This window comes from Rattus norvegicus, chromosome 10, assembly GCF_021556685.1.
Source record: "Rattus norvegicus strain SHRSP/BbbUtx chromosome 10, alternate assembly SHRSP_T2T, whole genome shotgun sequence".
NCBI classification, from domain to species: Eukaryota; Metazoa; Chordata; class Mammalia; order Rodentia; family Muridae; genus Rattus; species Rattus norvegicus.
In genome coordinates, this window is record NC_141543.1 from 38,266,030 (window position 1) to 38,288,188 (window position 22,159).

The window sequence follows — 22,159 nt, forward strand, 5'->3', positions numbered from 1 at the left end:
CTAAGACAAGATGCCAAGATGTGAGCTCTCTGAGTACCCACTAACATTGTGGATGTTCTCAGGATGATCTTGACAACCAAGACAATTGTTTTTCAAAATCATGAGTGCACTCACTTTGAAACATTTGATTAGACCTAAGTATCACTTATATCCAGATTCTAATGGCAATGATGACATATTACTTCAAAACTGGCCTTTTAGTTCCCTAGGATTCTTCTCCCAGAATTTAACTTAAAAGTTAAAACCCTTATAGACCTCTATATTTTAAATGTTTTAATCATTTTGCATATGGGGTACATACATGGGGAGGTCGGAGACAATTCAGTGTAGTTAGTTCTTTATCCATCCATTTCAACGTGGATCTTTTTTGGCATCAAATATAGGATGTTGGGCTTATTCAGTATGTCATGTACTCTGAACTATCTCACCAGCATATGCTCTTTTATTTTTTAATTTCTATTTTAAAACTTTAAAGGTAAAAACATACAATTTCTTCACAGAAGAAGAATTAAAAATGAGTGACTCTGATCATGGATTCCATAAGACTAATAATGCATGTCCCTAATCCATATCAATTGAACACAGGCTTATGAGTCTCTCCAAGACTGGTAAAAACCCTATACTTGTGAAATATGGGAATTTGAGGACTCTACTAAAACCTTTACAAGTTGATAGGTTAGTGAATGATATAGAAAATTACGGTAAGACTTTCGGGATGGTAAATGCAAAACAATTAGACATGCTATGTACAAATAACTTCAAATGATGATACCAAATCAAAGAACTAAGCTGGATGGGGCATTCTCTTGGATTGTAACCTAAGTTCTTGCCTCCCTTTTTGCTGTCTCCTTTTAATATATTTTTATCAACAACCAGAAAAATGCCAATCATGTTTGTCAAGTGTGTTTAATAACCTAGATGGAAATGTTTTGCCAGCTGATGCAAAATATAGGACCAATAATAAAGGCATTAAAAAGGGAGGCTCTTTGTACCACAGTATAGAAAACCAAGGTAGTTCTCAAGAAAAGCCTGGTTTGGAAGACCTGTGCATTTGAGGCATCCCTGCCGTCAATCTCTAAATGATAAAAACAGAAGTCTATGGTACAATGCTGTGTGTCATGGACACTAGAATCTGGAGTCTTGAGTTAGGAGACAGTGAGATATGTTTACTTTGAGTGGTTGCCAAGATTCTGCCAGAAAATGCTGGAAGAGCCAACAAGTTGAATTGGAGTCACAATATTTTAGAAACCTACTGTGTGCCGGATACTGAGATAAAATATGACAATAGGATTAAGAATCCCATATTAATGATCCAGTGAGTGGTCCTACAATTATTGATTATGCTTACACAATCGCTTGATGGCGTAGTCTCCCTTTTTTTAATATCTGGATCTGACTTGAATTAATAGTCTTTGAAGTTTCTTCAGCCAAAAAGATTATTTAACCCAAATATAAACAACTATGGGGTTTTTGTTTTGGGAGTTTTTTTTAATTTTGTTTGTTTATTTGTTTGTTTTTTATTGCTTTTTTTTCAGAATTGGGAAATGGGATAAGGGTCTCACACATCCAACCACCAAACTACATTCCCTGCCTTTGTTCTTACTTTATATATTGAATCAGGGTCTTATTAAATTGCTCAGACATGAACTCTCTCTATAGTCCAAAATGGGTTATAACATTTCCATCCTGTTGACTCAGCCTGCAGAAGACCTAGGATACAGACTTGTAACATCAAGCCTGGATGAACTATCACTTCTGATACAGAAATTCACTATGGCTTCCAACTTGACTAAATTCATGACCTTAGACAAATGCCCAACTTTTGCTTCATTTTTCTGTTATAAGTGAACATTTTATTTATTTGTTTCTATGCTTCTAATGATTTCACACAGTCATAGTTATAATTAACACTAGTAATAGAATTATTACTGAAAAGACAGAGCAGTTTATATTTTAGCTTCACGGACAAGTGGATTCAAACATTTTTTTTTATTAACTTGAGTATTTCTTATATACATTTCGAGTGTTATTCCCTTTCCCGGTTTCCGGGCAAAAATCCCCCTCCCGGATTCAAACATTTTTTAAATTAAAACAGATTTGATAAATATTTGAAATGCATATATTTTGAAAACAAATAGATAAAATCATATAAGGTCCTATAAGAAGAAAAAATATAGCAATGAATTGCATTATGTATTAACATATTTATCCCTGGAATTGATGAACTTTGTTAACCAATGTATTTTATGTTATTTGTAATACTTTACCTATAGACCTCAGTAAGTTTCCATTTTATTTGTGTATTTGTTTTTGTATTTATTGTTAGGCTATGTCATAAGGGAGAAAAAAGAAGGTAGAACACTGACAATTCCTAGAATTACAAACAAGAAATTTGACATAGAGAATGCAGTACCGATCCTAAATCATTCACCTTAGTTGATATATACATCAGACACAGTAGACTATAAAACTTTTTGTTTCTTACACTTAATTATAGATGAAGGACATCAATGGCATAGAAGTACTAGAAGTGTGTGCAGGAGGGAGCTGTAAAGTGCAGCTACTGAGGAAAGATAATGGTGGTGGTGCAGTTGTTACCCAGGACAACAGAGAGACCTAGGAGAATCTAGCACTGGGACTCCAAAGTAAGGTCCTCAGATGAACAGTTCCAGGCTGACTGTGAACTGGCTAGGGATGAAAATCCTCTCTCTGCTCAGCTCCAGATGAACCAAATCAGAAATCTGGGGGTCAGCCTTCAGCACCTACTGTTGTAAAAAAACCTCCCAGGCAACTCTAAATTTAGGAACTATGAGATCCAGGTGCATCTGTCATGGTAGTCAGATTAGGTAAGAAACAGAAAAACAGCATTGCTGAAGAGGACTGGAAGAACTGGCCAAGGTAGTAGAGAAATACTGAGACAAGTCAAACATGGGCCCAGGTGTCTGCTTTCCAAACTGGTGCCATTTTTCTGAAACAGAAAAATGGAAAGAAATCAGTAAACTATGGAAGTGGGGAGATCTGACTTCTTACGTGTTTTAACCATCATTCTAAATTTAAGTACAGTCTTTTTGTGCAGGTCTGGAGTTCACTCTGTAGACCAAGCAAGCCTCAAACTCAGAGATTTGCCTGCATCTACATTCCATAGAATTGAGTACTATAAGGCATCTTATGCTGACAGCACACTTTGGAGCGGGAAGTGATCTAGAATATATATATTCTCTCTCTCTCTGTCTCTCTCTCTCTGTCTCTCTCTCTCTGTGTGTGCGTGTGTGTGTGTGTGTGTGTGTGTGTGTGTGTCCGCACGCACGCGTGCGCATGTGTAGCCACATGCATGTGCCCACCCATTTGTGGTGAGTATGTATTAATAATCAAAATCACTCTGTTTCTCCTGCACATGTCTGTAATCTTGATCTTATAGCTTTAATGTAACTTAACTCTGCTGCACCCCTCCACACTTGCTTACTTGCCTGTCCCTTCCTCCCCTCAAATAGTTACGAACTTATGCTTTGTCGTCTTTTCACTTTTGATTCTAGATTTGAGGAAGATGATGAAATTTTTGTCTGAATCCTGAGTCGAACTTATTTCACATACAATGATCTATGGCAAGTAAGTGAGCCATTTTGCTTCTTAGATAGAGTAAGCATGAGGATAAAGTCTTCTTATGCCCAGAGAAAATAGATGATTCTGCAACAATCACAAATAAGTGAATTTAATTGTTAGTCATGCGTATGTATATATGGATAAGATATGCCTGCATAATTGCAGTAGCCCGTGACAACAGAGACACTGAATTCCCCTGGAGCTTACACAGGGTTGTAAGACACCTGATGTGGGTGCTGGGGACCAAACCTGGGGCCTCAGAAAGAGTATTTGTGCTCTTAATTGCTGAGTCATATCTGTAGGCCCAGAAACTGCTTTTCAATCCATAAAAGTCTAGCTAAATCAGTTTTATACCAATGCATGGACTTCTAAATGCCAGCTCACCAGCAGCAGTCGCTCCTTCTGAAAGCTAATTATCTCCAAAATCACACGGACAGTATAGCAGTTGAGTTTATCACTGTCTGATTGCTTGGGTGCTGGATCTTACTGTTCAGTGCCCTGCTACTCTCCTCCTTCATAAAAAACACTCAGCTTACAACCATACCATTTTTTCAGATTTTACAAGGTTCATGCTTATATACCTTCTTCTCCCCATAGCTTACTCTAGGGTTACCTATTTTGTTGTTAGGGTTTTCCCTAAATGTGTTGTGGGTGAGGTCCTCTCTGTCCATGGATGTGTTTTGTTTTCTTCTTACTATGGACAGCAAAACAATTACAGGGCAATGTTTACTTTCCTTTACAACTTTGAGGGTGTTATTCAGGTCACTGAAGATGTTACTGTATTTATTTAGGGGTCCTTAGTGAGTGGTCTTCTGCTCTTTGGATGCTCTCCAGACCTTCTATCTATGACCCACATTTCAATTTCTTTACAGTATGTCTATGAATGGACTCCATGTTTTATTTATACTAATTGCACTCCCTGTACTTGTAGATAAACATCGTTCATTTCAGGAAACCCTCAGCCACTACTAAACACTGTGTCTTTTCCCATATCATAGTTGCATATCTGGAACTTACAGAACTTTTCAATTTAGCCTCTCTCCTAACTTAAAGAGTAAATTTTACATTTATTCATTTATTGTTTATGTGAGGTGCAAGAATCATTTCTATGACTTTCTTGTGAAGGTCTTCAGCCAATTTGTGGGAACTGGTTCTGTCCTTCCACCAAGTAGAGTAAAGAAAGGGATTAAAATCAGGTAATCAGGCTCAAAGGCTAGTAGCTTTACCATCTGAGACAGCTTGAAGGTCTTTATCCTGTTCTCAGCATCCCTCATAGATTAAATTCCTGTCTGGGTGCAGAATTCTGGAGTAATTCTATTTCCCTATAACTTCAGTTCCGCAGTGCTGTTCATCTACCCATTAAGTTCTTTATTCTATTGACAGTTTCTTTTGAAAAGTTATAGAATCTACCTCTTTATAAAATATTCATAAGCATTTCATATGGTCTTCTGTGAGGCTCCCATTCTAAAGAATTACCTTTTGTTCCTTCTTTAAACATTCATATACGGCTACTTTCTGTTCTAAATCTGCTAAGCATCGTACTGGAAATTCTCAGAAGCTCAACTTTGCTTTCTGCTTGGCTTTCTTTCTGATATTCCTAAAGGATAATAGATGCCTTTCTTGCATATCCTTGCCAATTTTGATTGTGAACTCTCCTTTTACATATGCACCCATGGGATTGATAGCAGACTATCCAGGGGGTGTTTTGCAGAGAGAGAGAGAGATTTATGACTTCTTTTGCTCGAAGTCAGAAGTCACTGAGCTAGGGTTGCTTGGCCTTGTTTCAGACTTGGGTTCAGGGTGCCTGGCCTTAGCCTGCTCAAGGCTGGCATGAATAGATGGTTGCATGGTAGTCTGAATGATTTTCATCTTTCTTCCTTGCTACTGGCTCAGCACCCCTCCATTTGGGTTTTAGTTAAAGGTTTCAAGATTTTTATTTAAGTGTTAAAGTAATTTGGATAAAAATTTCCCCTTGTTCCTCTAAATCTAGCAATGAAAAGGGCAAAATTACCTGTGATCCAGATAATTGCAATATACTGACACGGAAAGCACAGATAATCACATTGAATTTTCAGTGGCATGAGTTCAATTGCTGCATCCAGAGTCATATAAAACTTTTCATCATGCCACTCAAGGGTAGATCTTCAGTGGAGCTGGCAATGTCCCCAAATACACTACTCTACTCAATACATGTTCTTTCCCTTGTAGTTTGAGAAAAAGCTTATAAATCCCCATAGACAGATACGCTAGGAAAATATATTTTACATATGCAGGACTCTTAGTACCTTCATGATTCCCTGTATGATTAAAGCATCAGGTATAATTCCAGAATCTAGTCTCTGGAGCAATAATGCTTATTGGGCTTCTCGATAACATCAGCTAGGGACTACAGGTCAGAGACTTAAACCAGCTTCTAGAGGTCGAACATTTAACTCTGCACCTCTCAGCTCTGAAGGTAGAAAGGCTAAAATGTAAATTGACTCCCAATGATCGGTGACTTTATTATCCTTTGCTATGAAATAAAGATGCCCTAAAGCACTAGTTCTAATGATTCTGCACTGCTGAACAAGAGTAGGCACTTTGAGGGTGGCCCCCAGAGAGAAAGAGTAGAAACCCTGTGTGCTCATTGGACCTAATCAAATATAGCCCTTTCACCTGTATGTTCATTGGCTCACCTACACCCTCTGGAACCTAGGATATTTACAATAAACCAGTGAATGGGTTTCATTCATGTGTGTCAGGGGGTGCAGGTATGCATGTGCGTCACACACACACACACACACACACACACACACACACACACACAAACACATTACTATGGCAGATGACTTGAACTTAAAGAGAGGTCTAGAGCATGGGTCATAACCTGGTCATGCACACTTGCAGATTTGAATGAGGTTAGGGCTGAGATCCTGTTAGGGCAGAGTCTGTAGTACATGATACTATCTCAAAGTAGACTATGCTAGGACTGAATTGTAAGACATCCCTCGAGTGTCTGCTAGAGAACTCGTCACTTGGTATGTGACAGCCAAAGGCAAAATGTTCTGCGGTGGTATCTGAATGTAAAACTAGTTTGTTTTTCTTCAAACAGGGCTGATAACTTCACCCATGGATTCCCAATAAATTCAGTTTCAAACATATATTAATACTTTAAGTCTTAATTACATACAATATTTATTAGTCTTGATCCACTCTGACAGTATATACTTTTTCCAGAATCTCTAGAGGAATTCCCCAGGACCCAAAGCATAAAAGGTCATTGATCAAAAAAATGGCTAATATCATACCCAATGTATAAAGTTTACAAAACTAAATTAAACATAGAATTATGAAATAATGACTGGTAAGATGAAGAACAACTTGCCACATAAGCCTGAAAACCTGAATTACATCCCCAGGACCCATGAAAAGGCAGAAGAGAACTGTCTCAAGAGTTACTCTCTCAACCCTGCATATATGCCACCACAGAGTGTACATGCCCACATACACACAAACATCACATACACAGAAACATATAAACACACAAAATAATAAATACATTTTCAAAAAGAATTACTATTTAATTTTATTTTTAAAGAGTTATTTAATTGTTATAGAATTATCCATTTTTCCTTCTCAAATATGATTCATCTCCTTATTAGAATAAAATAAATGTTAAGAACTTATAAACACAACATTCTTCTTTTTTCTAGTGCATTAATTTTATTTTTTTGGATTTAGGGTCCAACTAGGCATTTTCCCAAACTGTAAGAACTACGTCTCCCTGGAGCACCCCCAGAAGGGCTGATCATGAAGGCCTGAAAGCTGCAGGCAGAAGCAACTCTGGACCAAAAGACTCCCCAGTTTCATGGAGTCTAGACACAGACACCATTCTGAGGTGGTGTGGTGCCTGTAAACACAACATTCTTATGTTAATATTTTGTTGTATTTTTGAGACAGCATCTTGTGTATCCTAGGCTGGCCTGGAACTCACTGTGGAGTGGAAGATCTTGTTGAGCTGCCAAATCCCTTGGCTTCACTGGGATTGTAAACCTGTGACACCACACTGGGGGAATATGGTGGCAGGGACAAAACCTAGGGCTTTATTCACATTTCACATGCACCCTACACCCTCAACTTCACTCTCCTTAAAATAAATGAAGTTATTTAAAACCTCTGACACCAAAGAAAGATGAAAAATGTTATCAACATTGCCTCAAAGGAAGATTTTAAAAAAAACCCTAATTTTGCATATAATAAGTTACATCCCTTTCTGGATGAGTGTTAGTTTCGTTACATTCTGAAACAAGAGAATGGAATCAGGAACATATTTCTTCCTCTGGGTTTCAAAACCAAAACATACCTAATGATACAAGCTCAATCCCTCAGAGAACGCAATTACAAAGCCTCTGGCTGCTCAAGACCAATTTGTAATCAGAGCATCAAGTCACACTGTACGGAAATGTCAGCTCTGACACAGCCTTGATGAGCTAAGATTGGACGCATGGGCCAGTTTATCATATTATCTCAACTGCCCTCTTTAGAGCTGGCAGGCCCAATTTGAGTGCAAAAAGGATTCCACTCTGAGTGATGCGTACAGCTGAAAGAGAACTGCCAGATAGTATTTTTCATTGCCATGGTTGTCTTTAACAGAAAGAAATGCACACATAAATATCATCCAACATATTTTCCTGAAATTAAGTGGCATGTGATACATATATCTAGCATTCTCCATCATGTCTGAAATGGAAGTCTTGGTAGGATGTAAGATTTGCCTTTGCTATTAAGAGTATATATTTTATTCAACAAAAATAGATTAACGCACTTCCAGCATGTGTGTCCAGTCTCCCTTTAGTTCTCTATTTGTGAGGAGTAGAGGGAATGCTGGGAAAATCATAGGAGAAGGTTCTATAAGTGGGATGGGGAGAGCCTGTTAATTCTCCATGCTGTGTAATTTCAGCCTCCTGCTTTGATCAAACAAACTGGTTTTAAAATGGTAATGACCTATAACTTTCAATAAGAAGTATAATTTCCCCCTTACTTTAGTCGGTACAGAAATTCTCGCTGATTGAAAACTCACTTCCATTGAGTGCGCTGCCCAGTAACCTCCATGAAGCCACCCCGCTCCCTGCTATTATCTTAGACTCAGAGGCTACCATGATCAGGTCTCATGCCTTTCTTCAGACATACATGATTCTTCGTGTGCTTATTCACTGAGTACATTTCAATGATTCTTATAATCTCAGCAGGATTAATGGGCGAACGATTTTCACAGAAAAATACTGAATTCAGTAATAAAAATGCATTTAAAAGAAAGTAATAGCCATGTAAGCTTCTTTACTAATCCAATCCAGAGTGAGGCATGGGCAGTTCAGATGCTGGAGGGTGCTGTGTTTATCGCACAGCTCTCCTCTGCCCCACTGTGACCCCCTGGGGGTCTGCATGCTCTTCAGCACTCTTCCCCTGTTGGGTCTCAAGCGTGAGGCAGAGAGCATAGCATCCGCCTCTCTGCTCACTCTCCCTTCCACATAGAAAGCTCTCTCAGCAGATAACCTGCTAGGCAGGATCCCGCTGAAGGCTCAGTTACAACTGTTTACTGTCCTCAATTTGTTCTGGCTTAAGCCAATGCTGACCTCCACAGGCACCTGCAATCACACAGCACAGACACACACAAACACGCATAATAGCCATCAGCGGAGAAGCTTCCTCCTGAAGCAGAGGGTCAAAATACAGAGACCCGCAGGCAGACATTAAGCAGAGAGTGAGAAAACAGGGAAGGCTCAGTCCTAAGCAGAGTGCCTCCATCAAATCCCTCTCCTCAGTGTTCAGTGAGCCCTGTGGACGAAGGAAGGGTGAGCGGGAGGAGTGTAAGAGAGAGGATGGAGTAATAACAAGGTAACAAGGGCCTTCAAATCAACAGGATTAAAGCTCATGTGAATTCACAGAGACAGAGGCAGAATGCAGTCCACCTACAAAGCCACCCCTCACACATACACCAAGGCACAGGGAACACTGTAGAGCAGAGAACTGGATAAAAGGAATGGGAGAGCAGGTGAGTGGAGGAGTGAAATGCTCTCCACTGGACAGGGCGTGGTCTTTACACGCATTAGCTCACTGCACCTACAGTTACTAGCAGAGCAACTCATGCCCAGGCAAGTTGAAAATCCCAACATGATTGGACAAGGGTCTATTAAGGCTCCACTTCTAGCTGAGTAGTTGCTAGCTCCTGGGGAAGGGGGGGGGTTACTTCACTTTGGGATTGAGGCCACCAGTAAGTGTCCTATGCCCAAGTGAATGACACCTACACAAACAGCCTATGCACACGGGCAGCACTAACTGCCAGCAGTGAGTTATAATTTCGAAAGAGGAGGTAGACAAGTTGGGAAGGATATGTGTTAGGGGAGAGTCCCAAGGTTAGATATAGGTGAGGAGTGGAATTAGATACATTGAGATACATCATATACATGTTTAAATTTTTCAAATAATAAAAATAACTATAAAAGGAAATAATAATAGCCTACCATACCAGACCCACCATAAAGGCAAACAGAGCATCTCATTACATCCTGTGCTGTCAATAACCCAGGACCACAGGACCCAATATGGCAGTCAAAGTTGTAACATCTGTTTTAAAGCACTCATTCTAGTTATTTTCCAGCAACTATATGCTTTGGCACAAGAATCTCAGAGATGATACTCAGGATGACATAATTTCTCAAGATGGCTTGTAACATTCATTTTTATATGGCTGAGTAGTATTTCATTGTGCAAGTGTACCACACTTCATGTAAATAAATGGAACTAGAGCTCTTGGTCCTTGTTCTTTCCCTTTTCCCCTCTTCCCCTCTGTCCCTTCTCTCCCCATTCCCCTCCCCCTTCCCTCCACGTGCTCATGATCAGCCTCTACTCCTCTCCTCTTCTACTCTTCTTCTCTCATTAAACCTTTCCACGTGGAAAAAAAATGTAACTAGAAAAAATAATCATTCTGAGTGAGATACCCCTGACCCAGAAAGACAATTGCGATCAAATTCTTGTTCAACCATCATCAGAGAAGCTTTCTCCTGCAGCAGATGGGGACGAATACAGAGACCCACAGCCTGGAATTATGCAGAGAGAACTTTCCAGTATTAAATGGGATGTCTCCACCAAATCCTTCCCCACAAAGCTCAGCGAATGCTGCAGAAGAGCCAGGGAATATGCATAAAACACACACACACACACACACACACACACACACACACACACACACACACACACACCCTCTAAATCAACAGGGTCAAAGGTCATATAAACTCATAGAAATTGAAGCGGCATGCACGAGGTCTTCATTGCTCTGCATTAGATGGGGTCCTAGAGCTGAAATGATTCGTGGACACGTGCCTCCATTCCTAACCCAGAAGAAACCTAACATATATACCCACTTACAAATGAAATTTTAGTTTCCTCCAAGGGAATCTCACTGGAGAAACAAACTACTCTTAAAGGTAGGTAGCATGCCCAGCACTAAAGGGCCATCAGAAAATGAATTCCACGGCATAACTAGAGATTCCTTATCTCGCAATGTCTTACCAGACACTTTATAAATTTTTAAGAATTCGATATCATTTTATTTTATTTATTGTTCATTCTTCTCCCTTTTTACCCTATGGTGGCTCCTGTCGTGTGTGTGTGTGTGTGTGTCTGTGTCTGTGTCTGTGCCTGTCTGTGTGTGTACACATATTATGTCTTCCAGTTTAGTTTTTATGAAATCTCTAAATGTGAAAACAAGTGGGTCTCTGTTTCTATGTCCTCTCTTGAGCCGCCTCCCCTTCCAACTGTTTGTTTTGTCCAATTTCAATGTGGTAATCTTTGCTTTAACTTATATTTTATTTTATTTATTATGTCTTAGTAACCTGCTTGTTTTCTAATGAGAGACAGAAAAAGTGTAGATCTGTATGGGAGAGGAATTAGAGACAAACTTGTGGGAGAACAGAGGAAGGGAAACCATAGTCAGATTGTATTGTATAAGAAAGAATCTATTTTCAACAATAAAAAAGAAAAAATAAACAAAAAATTACAATCTTTAAATGTATCCCAATTTTCTCTTTTGAAACTTATTCCCCAGTGCCTTAGTGATGAAACATGAGATCTCTGGAAAGTGACTGGGTGAAAAAAATCTATTCTATACTTTACTAAGGGGTCTTGTTCACTCTCTTGTCATATGATGCCCATTATAATAATAAAACACAAAAAGAACACAGACCAAGTACTCTGGGTGATTCTTTTAGACAGATGGGCTCTGAACTGTAACTTAAATAAACTTGTTATGTACAAATTCTCCAGTGTGTGACATTCAGTTACAGGAACAGGAACAACAACATAAATGAACAAAACTATACGTGGAAGCCCATGTATCAAATATTAACTCTTTAAAAGAAACTACACATTAGGAGAGTATGCCCAAGTCAAAGGATGGATATGTAAGCAATCAATGAAAGCAATCTGTCAAACTGAAGCTGATTAATAGCTAGAAGAATGCTGTCATTCATAGGTATGAGGTAGCATTTGATTCTAACACCGCCTCCGTCCCTACCGTGTCAGGTGATCTGGAACAATGAAGAGGGGACTCCCTTCTAGGGTTTCACTTTCTCCTTCCACCTGCAGGAGTTCACAACATGGGATGACAATGCATTCCAAAACACAGATCAGCTGTCATCTGAAATCTTCTCCAAAGCCCCTAGTATTAGTAGATAAGCCCCAAGAACATAGCTCCATTGGCAGGTACTGATAGCTAAGAGGAGGGACCTACTTCAAGCAAGTTAAATCATTACATTAAATCCTACAATGGAGAAATGAAAAGACCTGTCTCTTTTACATCTTGGTTCTGAGGAGAACATCTTTTGCTGCATCCCCTGACCTCCATCATAGGCTCAAAAGCCAAAGGGCCAACCAGTCAAAGACTATATAGCCATATATAGAAACCATAAGCCAAAATAACCTTTTGCTTCTTGTAAATGGGTTTTCTTGGGTAGTTTGTCACAGTGACACAAACCGAATAACATAGTCATGCCAACAAGTCCTTAGGTCATAGGGGCATTTTAAAACATGGACTGGACTAGAATGTATGAGCCCTAGCCATGGTAAATATTTGTTGACTTTTTATCAAATCTGTAGATGTCTTCTATGTCTACTGTTAAGAGAACACAGAAAGTTCACATAGTACATAGCCTACTGTAAGGACATTAGTTAACATTTCTGGGGGTGGGTATATACTAAATAATAAAATATGCCTCACAATATATGTCACAGATGTCTGAAAGCCATGGGAGAAGGCAGACTCTGGGCTCCTTTAAAGATGGTAGATTTCTGAGAAATGGAAACAATATGAGCTAGTGACCTAGGAATACTTAAACTTTGGAAATACTTGCCCTTCTGGTTACAGCAGTGAGGATTAAACACAAGTCAACTTTCTCCAGCCTGGAGGAAAAATCTCTCTGGGCTGTTTCCTTTGTGCTTACTACCCCAACTCAAGAGTTTATTTTGGGGGATAAAGGTAAAGAAGAGAGATGCCACGAGTCCTCGGTGTTGTCATTACATGCAGTTCTGACTAACAATCACAATTTTTCTTCTGAAAACTTATAGCACTTTGATATATAATGATCTATATTATATCTGTGCTCTCTCTCCTTGGGGATGGGGCTACACGTGTACATACATATGGAAGCCAGAGGGCAATGTGTGTATCATCTTTCAGTTCCCCATCGTACTCTTTGATATAACATCTTCTCACTGAATTTGGACCTTACCTACAAGCTAGAGTGACTAGCCAGCATAACCCCTTACCTGTCTATTGACTCTCCAAACAGAGTTTCAGATAAACTTCACCATGTCTGGTCTTTTACGTGGGTGCTGGGGATCTGAACTCGGGTCCTTGTGCTTATGCATCAAGCACTTTACCAAGTGAGCCATCGCCTCAGCCTATATATGTATTGTTAATCTTCATACAGATTCTTAAAAATTATGTTGCTTGGCATATGGTATCAAAAGGAAAATACACACGAAGAGCTTAGAACCACGTTGGCAGACAAAGTACTCAAGACGTGATAGAAGCACCAGCAGTGGGAGCTGCGGCAGCTGGTGCTGACGGTGCAGGTAAAATTTATCTTCAGTGCCCGCTAAAAGGCCTCTGTGAAGAAGTGGGACGAGATGCTAGGTCCAGATGGTTATAATATTCCACTTACGAGACTTTACGTTTCCACATAAGACCAGAGAGGATGCTAAATTAAATCCAGAAGAATTAGCCCTTAAAGAACAGAAGGATGTTAGGGAACTATCTATTCAAGATAGTAAAGAATTTTTTTTTCTGTTAGTAAGGATGCAGAAAGGTGACAATCCCTTGCTGCTAACCCTTATGTATCAAATCAAAAATTGCACTAAAACTCTAGATTGATTAGGGTGGAAAAGCAAGGAAAATTTCTATGTGTGCCTCCTCCCCTTGAATAATTGCAGTCCCCTGAAGTTACTGTGAGTTAGTGTGGAGAGAGTTTCGGGATGCATAGGAGGTTCTGGGGTGAGATATTTCCTCTGCCTTGTCAGCATTGATTATAATGTTTTCAGAGGATCATCCACAATATATCGCATCAATGATCTGTGTCTTACTGTCTTCATAATATTGGCACCATGTGATCAAGACCTCTGTGTTAACAAATGTCCCAGCACACTGCACACATTTCTGTATCTGAGGATGCAATGAAGCAGATTCACTTAGTCCTACTCCACAGCATCCTACAGGTAGAGAGAAAGGTTCCAAGTACTGACTTCCCGTCTAGACCAAGTACCAGGAGATTGACAAAGAATATCCACAAATCTCCCATTGTTCGTGCATCATCACACATACCACCATGGGAACGTCCCTGCCCCTGCTCCTTTCTTGTACATTATAACTGCAACAACCCCGTAAGGCCTCACTAACACAGCACCTGCCAAGAAGGTCTCCCATGAGCCTCTTCAACACTTGAAGTCTACACAGGGAAAGCCTTTTAGAACTGTTTTGCTCAATCCTTTCTCCACAGAGAGTATCTTAGAATTTTTCAGGGAGCAGGCTGTATGGACTGCAGCGTGCACATGCACACAGTCAGTGCAAGCGAGCAGCTGGCCATAGATGTGTTAGTCATTCTCAGTTGTCCATTAAGAGTCCTGGGACTGCAGCCAGGAAGCACCAGACTCTCACACTGTGTCTGAGGCTACCTTGCTGAGCAGCCTCAGGCAAGCTCCTTCCCTTCCCTGAGCCTTGGGTTGTTTATCTTTATTTTCTTTTTCCTTGCTCCTTCTAGCTGCTGAGACCAGATCATCTCTAAACTTCACTATCATTCCAGCAGTCTATTAATTTCTAAAACTTTTTTGAGCTCAGAAACAAAAGTGTCTTTATGAGAAACTAATTAAAAGTACAGATAAAATCACATTAACTTATAAATCAGAAAGTCCCTTCTAATTACATCTTAAGCAACATCAAAATAGAGCTTGCCCAAAGCTACCACAGCAGTTAATCACCAGCTACTGACACTATTATTCCCACACCTCCCCCAACCCTACCTACCCCTGATTCCCCTAGGTAAAGAGGGTTGCCTCCTGGGATACACTGTGTTTGGATTCCAGTTGTTCCCATTCTTCCTCTTTTAGTGCATAAAGGACAACAGACACTTCTTTTTCTAGGCCACATAGAATTAGCCCAAATTCATTTAGCCATTCAAGTATTTTTTTAACACCTTCTGCATGCCAGACATGGCCCTGCCAAAACAACTTCCAGTAAGTAGGTAAGTGAATTTTTATAGAGACTCAGTACCAGATACAAAGAAGCACACTACCATTTCAGTGGGTACTACTTTGCAGACAAAATCCAATCCTGGGGGGAATTGCAGCAGAGTTCCCCAAATAAGGAATATTCTTGCTTTGATAATAATTCAGCCAAGAAATAACAGTGGGGAACTAATCCCTGGCAACTCTTTGGAACCCAAAACAACTATTTGGAGACAATTTAACCATTTAAGGAGAATCCAAACATCTCAATCGATTTCCACTGCTCTATTGGACAGTCTCCACCATGAGGTTCGTGAAAATGAGAATCGACGCTTAGCCTTCGAACTTAAGGATGGTGCAAACCCTTTCTATCAGAGCCACGAAGGTGGGTGAGTTCAGACAGATGCAAGCTCAGAGTTTTAGATGTGCATAACACAGACAAGTTGCTTAAGCTCTTGCCTGGCACTTTTACTCTGGGTTAACTAGAGTCTGCCAATCCACTGACGTTCACTTGGAGCCTGGCAATACTAGCTAGAGAGGGATCAGAGCTTCGCTGGAGACCCTGAGCCACATAGTAGGGTAAAGCCTGGCAGTTTGCAATGTCTCAGCTTCCAGATGAAATGAAGTTTTGGCAAAGTTAAATAAACAAGACAAGGTAGTACTACCAAGCAAGCTGAAGGTGGGCTTTGCCCCGAGTTGTCCATACTCAAGCATTAGCTACCTTTGATTTCTCCACTGCTTTGCATACCTCCTCAAATTTTCAGCACTCAAACAGAAAAACGAATGCCAGCATATTAAGGATGCAGACACTGTAAATAGAAATGATTCTCTGCTTTGCATTCTCTTCGCAAATGACTACCGTCATCCAAAATACACGTACCACATGGTCACTTATCGCAGCCACCCAAGGCTCAATTACTACCCTTGAATAGGAGGTCAGGGTTAAAAGCAACAGATTCAAAAGATAAATTTGGACCTGAAAGGGGAGAGATGACAGAATAGTTTGTCGGACAAGATGTCTGGCACCTTTGGCCATATTTCAATGGAACAGAAAAGATGTTGAGGTCACCGAGAAAGCAATTTAAGTGGGCCAGAGAGAGACAGTGTGGGTGATGGCTCCTTTTTTACCTGCAGGGTGAGACGGTGCTCTGCTCAGAGGGAATGGGAAGCCTGTTGATGGATGCTTCTTTCTCAGAGCATAATTAGACCTACTAACGTGGGAGACAGCCTGATGCTTCTAACACAGTGCTACCTTGGACTCACTCTTGACATCGTTTTGGGTCAAATAGGAATACAAATGCTAACACTGGTAAGCTTTCCAAGCAGGTACAAGGAAAAATAAAACGCAAATGTAATGAAGATCCACGTGTTTGTGGCACTTCTCAAAAAGAGCTGTCACTGACATTTAGTCCACTGATTTGTATATTTAAATTCACTGGAGGCAGGAGGGCTTGAGGTTCTCCTGAAGCTGTCTGGAAGGGCTCCACAATGTGTGAATCCAAGAGCTTCAAATAACTGGGGCAAATGGTGCTGTGCAGATGTAGGCTTGGGGCATGGACTAAAAATACAGATTTCTGGGCTCTCTGCCCTAATGTTTTAATTCAGTGAGCCTCTAGGAGGGTCCAGGAACTTACTTACATTTTGACTAAGAGGCATATATGACCTTGGTGCTCAGTGCCACACACAGTCATCAATGGTAAACTAGAGAAACTGGAAACTCTAGAAACTTGGGTCCAAGTCTCCGTTTAGCAGTTGATGGTTATGGGCTTTCTGGCATAGCCTACCTCAATTTCTTCAGCATCCTTTCATCTAGGAGAGCTTAGGCAGGTCTCTAAACCGACTCCATTAAGTGTGAGTGGGGTAGGAGCTAGACTGATATGAAGTGGAGACCTCAGGCTTAAGTCAACCAAACCTGGCCTCAAGCTTCAGCCGTTCTGCCTTCTAAGTGGACCACAGATAAAGATAGGTTTCTCTAGAAAAAGTTACATAATGTCACAAAGTCTCAGACTCCTCAGACCATGAAATGCAAATGGTAATAACAGTGCCCAGGGCATTGGGTTCTTTTGTATATAAAGAATGGCTAGAATGAGGCCCTGCTGACTATCCAGTATCCCTTAGTTGCAAACAACCCAGGAAGGTCAACCAGAGGAGCCAGTCTGCTGTCCTCTGGAGTCCCTGTGATTAATGAGGCTCATGGAAAGGTAACCCTGGATGAGTGATTCCCTGGACTTGTCCTTTTATGAAGAGATATTCCCAAGAAATGAGCTTTTCTAGGGAGGATATGATATAAGAAGGATGTATTAATTGCATCTCCAAGGAACAAATACAGGAAGAAATTAGAGAAGGGCGTTTCGAGGTCTACATTGTGTTTTTCAAATGTAGTCCAGTGATGACCCTCTTCAGAATCAACTAGCATACTCACTAAATTTGAAAATCCTATGTCCACTTGATTATGGTCCCATGGGAGTAGTTCCCTTGGCTGGTGGAGGCTCTACTCTCTGAATGAGGGGCAAGTCACCAGTGGTAAAGATAGGTGGTCAAATTCCTGTGCTCCCATTCTCCTGTCCTGCGAGTTTACATTATCCTGGGAGGAGGGGCCAGGGAAGACAAGGTACTTGCACATCTGTGCATTTTCCAAGAATCTAGTTTCCTTGTACCCTGGACATCCTTTCTGCAGCTATGTTCCTAATTATTTCAGAATTATCCATATAGTCCCAAGAAAGCACAATAACCAAGGCTGGCTACTAAAAGATCTGGGCTATCCTACCTTCCTTAAAATGGTAGTGTGGCTAATATAAATTAGAGACTAAAAGCACGAAGTGGCCAACACCTATGTCTCCTCCATTTTCTCACCTGGATGTCTCACCCTCTGTGTTCCCATTCTATTCTTTTCTCCTCTACATTCTTGTCTTCATTCTTGCCTAACATTTCCTTCCCCCTTCCTTTCCTTTATCCCTCTCTAATAATTGATCCTGCTGTCCTATGACTTTGCCTGTGTTCTCTCTGTCTCTGTCTCTACATCTGCCCCCATCCTCTTGCACTTGCACCTGCTCTCAGGGCTCTCTCATTATTGCTATCTTTCTCTCTACATCTCTCTGGCTTTACGTCTTTCTGCCTTATACCTGCATCTCCTTATCATACACAATACGTTACTGCCCTTTCATCCTTCTGACAGCCCACTGCCAGGATCCACATCAAATGTGGAAAGCCCCTGTGCCCCTGACAAGACATGGGCCCCATGAGAATCAGCAAGCATATGCTAAAAGTCAAGCCTGAGACCTCACTATTTAATCCATATGAGCAATCCCCTGCCGGAGACCTAGAGTGTGGAGAGCTATCACCTGGTGGGAAACTAAACTTGGACTAGCTGCTGAAATTCAGAGGCAGTTACAGAGACAGCAAGGGCAAAGAGCCCTAAAGCCAAAACTGTCTTCAGGAGGGGAACCATGGGCCCTTGTGCAAATGCTTGAGGGTTCTTTTGCACTTTGGAATGCCTGCCACTTTATTCTAGGGTTCAAATGCCTCACTGAAACCTGGTGGCAGAGGCCACTAAATGTGTATAAGTGTGGCTTTTCCTTCTTAAATCTTCATCCGTCTCAAAGCCAGCCAGCCTACATCCTCAGAACACAAGCACCTCAGTATGGGTGCAGGCTCTGAATGATGCCCCCTCCAGACACATAGGAGTATATGCACCCTGGCATCCTCTTCTGGTTTCCACCCTCACCTTCCACTCTAGTTGTTGCCTTTCCAAAGTTCATGGTGTCCCGGGTGGGTGGTTCTACACTATATGCGGGCTAGCTCAGATTGAGCCACTGCATACCGTCAGCAAATGCTGCTGTGGGTGCTATCAGCACTTTACACTGGGAAAACCAGAAGAATGGTGGCTTCAGGAGAATAACGAAAGGCTCAAACATACTCTAGCCTAAGTCTAGGCAGCAGGGATGCAGGGATGCTCGCATGCATGTTCTCTCTCTCTCTCTCTCTCTCTCTCTCTCTCTCTCTCTCTCTCTCTCCCTCCCTCCCTCCCTCCCTCCCTCCCTCCCTCCCTCCCTCCCTCTCTCTCTCCCTCCCTCCCTCCCTCTCCAATTTCTTCCACCCGACACGACATTTCCACATACTCACTTGCACACACTATGCATACACCTACACCTGTCTACTTTTCAGAATAAAAGTTTGAGTGAGTGGGGTAAAGAATGAACTCCAGCAAGGCTCCTGGTCCTCTTGAAATGCCCCTCCGATCGCTGGAGTAAAGAGCAGCAAAACTGAGATTTGGCTCACAGCCCAGCCTCGGGAAGGAGAATACCCACCACCAGGGACCAAGAGAGAAAGCCAAAGCCGGGGCTCAAGTCCAAGGACCAGACAAGTCCACGTAGCCCAGCTGAAAGGCCCCTCAGTTGCTTGTATGTTGAAACCTCAGGCAGACACACAAAGGAGCTGCTGTTTTCCTCCAGGAGGCATTTGGATGCCTCCCACAGCCCAAATTGGGCTGGAACTCAGAAATCCCATTTTCTTGCCCACGTTCAGATGCTATCATGCAAGTGGTAGGGCAAGCCAGGGCCCCTTGGGAGAGCGAGTGGTTTCCCTCCAGGAACCCAACTACAAGAAGCATGCTTAAGCCACCTGTTGTTGGTCTTGGTTGGCCCGCCCTGTATCAGCCTGCTGCAAACCTTCATCCTGTTAGAAGTACCCTGGTTGCTCGACCCAGTAGCAAGAAGTAAATTTCACTCATGTCTCTTCCTCCAGCCACCTCTTCTGACCCTTCTAAGCCTCCCTCCCATCTTCTTTGTCCCTTTCCTGTGCAACTCCAGTCTCTTTTCCCCACATTCTCTCTTAATATTCCAGCAGTAATTTCTCTTTCACGAAGTGCACTTAGTGTCTTCCTAGAGACTGGGGGTTTCCCATCATCTCCCAGCGCGCCCCAGCAGCAGCTGATCTCCAAGCGCTTACGCAGGGTGCTTACTGAACGCGCGCGGGCAGGCTGAAAAGACCCAAATGGCCCGTTAATGGGGAACAGTGAGTGACCTGTTCTCAAAAGCCCCTTTTCTCCTTGGGAAGAGTACTCCTCTGTGGTTTCAGTAAAGAAGGTAATCGGGCTAAGGAACCAATGTTTTGTTCGCCACCAATCCCAGGATAAGTGCAAGAGACTCAACTTTCTGGCGTCTGCCCCGCATCTCTACAAACTGCTATTTGCGGGGAAAGGACACCATCACCAGCGGGCTACTCACCCTCAAATGTGGATGTTTCTCTTGTAAGGGTTCTCAGCAGTCAGATGTGCACGCAGGGGCAGCGAAACCCTTTAGTGTCTCACTCCTCTCCTGGGCCGCGCGGCTTGAGCTACGCGCTGGGAGCGGGGCGGCGGAAGGCAGTGGATCCCATGGGTGGCGAGTTGGCAGAGGGCGCGCCGCCCGGCTGGGGGCGCATCGCTCCCGGGGCTGGCGCAGGCTGCAGCGGGCCGAGGGGCTCCCGGGGAAGTTGGTGGTGCTGGGAACAGACTTCAGACTTGGCGCCCGCTTCTCCCAGTGTGGCCAGGCGCGTCCTCCGGGAGCGATCGGAGGACTTGCGGGTGGAAGGGAATTGGGGGCTGCGGGTGCCAGCAAAGCAGCTGCAGGAGGCGTCCCTGGCCACCGCCTAGAAGCAGCACAGCGACCTCGCACTGCCCGAATCCCTCAGCGCTGTCAGGAGCCGAGGGCGAGCGACCCAGCCAGGCTGCCTGCTCCCGGCAAGCGGGCGCCCTTTGCTCAGAGCCTGGCTCGCTCCAGCCCGCTGCGCTGCTCGCGTCACGGTCCTGGTCCCCTCCGCTGCTTCGCCGGCTCACAGTGCTCAGCTGGAGCGAGAGGCTGAGCGTGAGGCGGTCGCGGCTCCCGCAGCATGGAGGGCGATCTACCCGGCTCGGGCTCAGGCTAGGGCAGCAGCGGCCGCCGCCTCCCGCGCGCCCACGTGCGGGAGCCCCGGTGTGCGCGCTCCGGCTGGCGGGGCTAGAGAGAGGGAGCGAGGGCGAGCCTCGGGTGGGGGCGGCGGGGACAACCCGTACCCCCGCGCAGCCGAAGGCAAGCTGCTGAGATTCCCGAGAGCGCGGGGCTCCTCGCCTGCAGCTTGGAGAAGGGAGATGCACAGGGATCCCTGGCCGTCCCCTCCCTTTGCAGAGAGCCTGAGTAAAGCCCAGGGGGTTGGGGGAGGGGAGGGGCGCCCCGTTCCGCAAGATCGGCCCGGAGCAGCTAAGAGTCTCCACCACTGTCTCCTATGAAGGGGCCATATTCAAGTCCCTTGGAACCCCCTCTGTCTCCCTGGAAGAGAATGGGGTTCTGAAAAGGAGTGGAGGAGTCTGCGGGTTCCCAGGGACAGCTTGTTCCGGCTTGCCCCGCCTTCCTCCCAGAGTAAGCACTTTTCCTGTTAGCCAACAGACTCCAAGGGGCGCCTCCTTCCAAACAGAAGGGAGTTGGCTTGCAAGATGGGCCTGACACCCTCCAATCAACTGGCACATAATTAGAGAGCCCCAACTCTGAGCAGAACCCCAGAGGAATCCACAAGCCTCTATAGATGACAGCCAGTCTGGTATCTTCTGGCCTCTTCAAACACCTCAGTCAGACCCTCCTGGACCTCTTTCTTCCAGCCATAAAATCAGCTTCTTTCCTGATAAGAGTAGAGAAGAGACACAAAACAAAACCAACCAACTGTGGACGAATTTAAAAATTAGAAGGCAATTCAAAAGATGGGTAATAGTTTAGTGCTAACAAGAAACATGATTAAATTAAGGCAATCAAAGAAGGAATGGAAAATGAGATCTAAAAAGAATCAAAATTAGCAA

At 43.0% G+C, this 22,159-nt stretch overlaps 1 protein-coding gene across 1 annotated transcript in view; it reads right to left on the bottom strand.

Moving 5' to 3' along the window:
* LOC148002838 (uncharacterized) overlaps positions 1-21,835 on the bottom strand; it is a 408,840-nt gene extending 387,005 nt beyond the window's left edge. The window contains exons 1-2 of the mRNA XM_087574842.1: positions 21,737-21,835; positions 20,580-21,592 (exon numbers count right to left, since the gene is read on the bottom strand). Of these exons, the coding sequence (XP_087430968.1) occupies positions 20,849-21,592; positions 21,737-21,835 (843 nt within the window). The 3' untranslated portion in view covers positions 20,580-20,848. The remainder of the gene's footprint in view (positions 1-20,579; positions 21,593-21,736) is intronic.
* Positions 21,836-22,159: the final 324 nt, after the last annotated feature.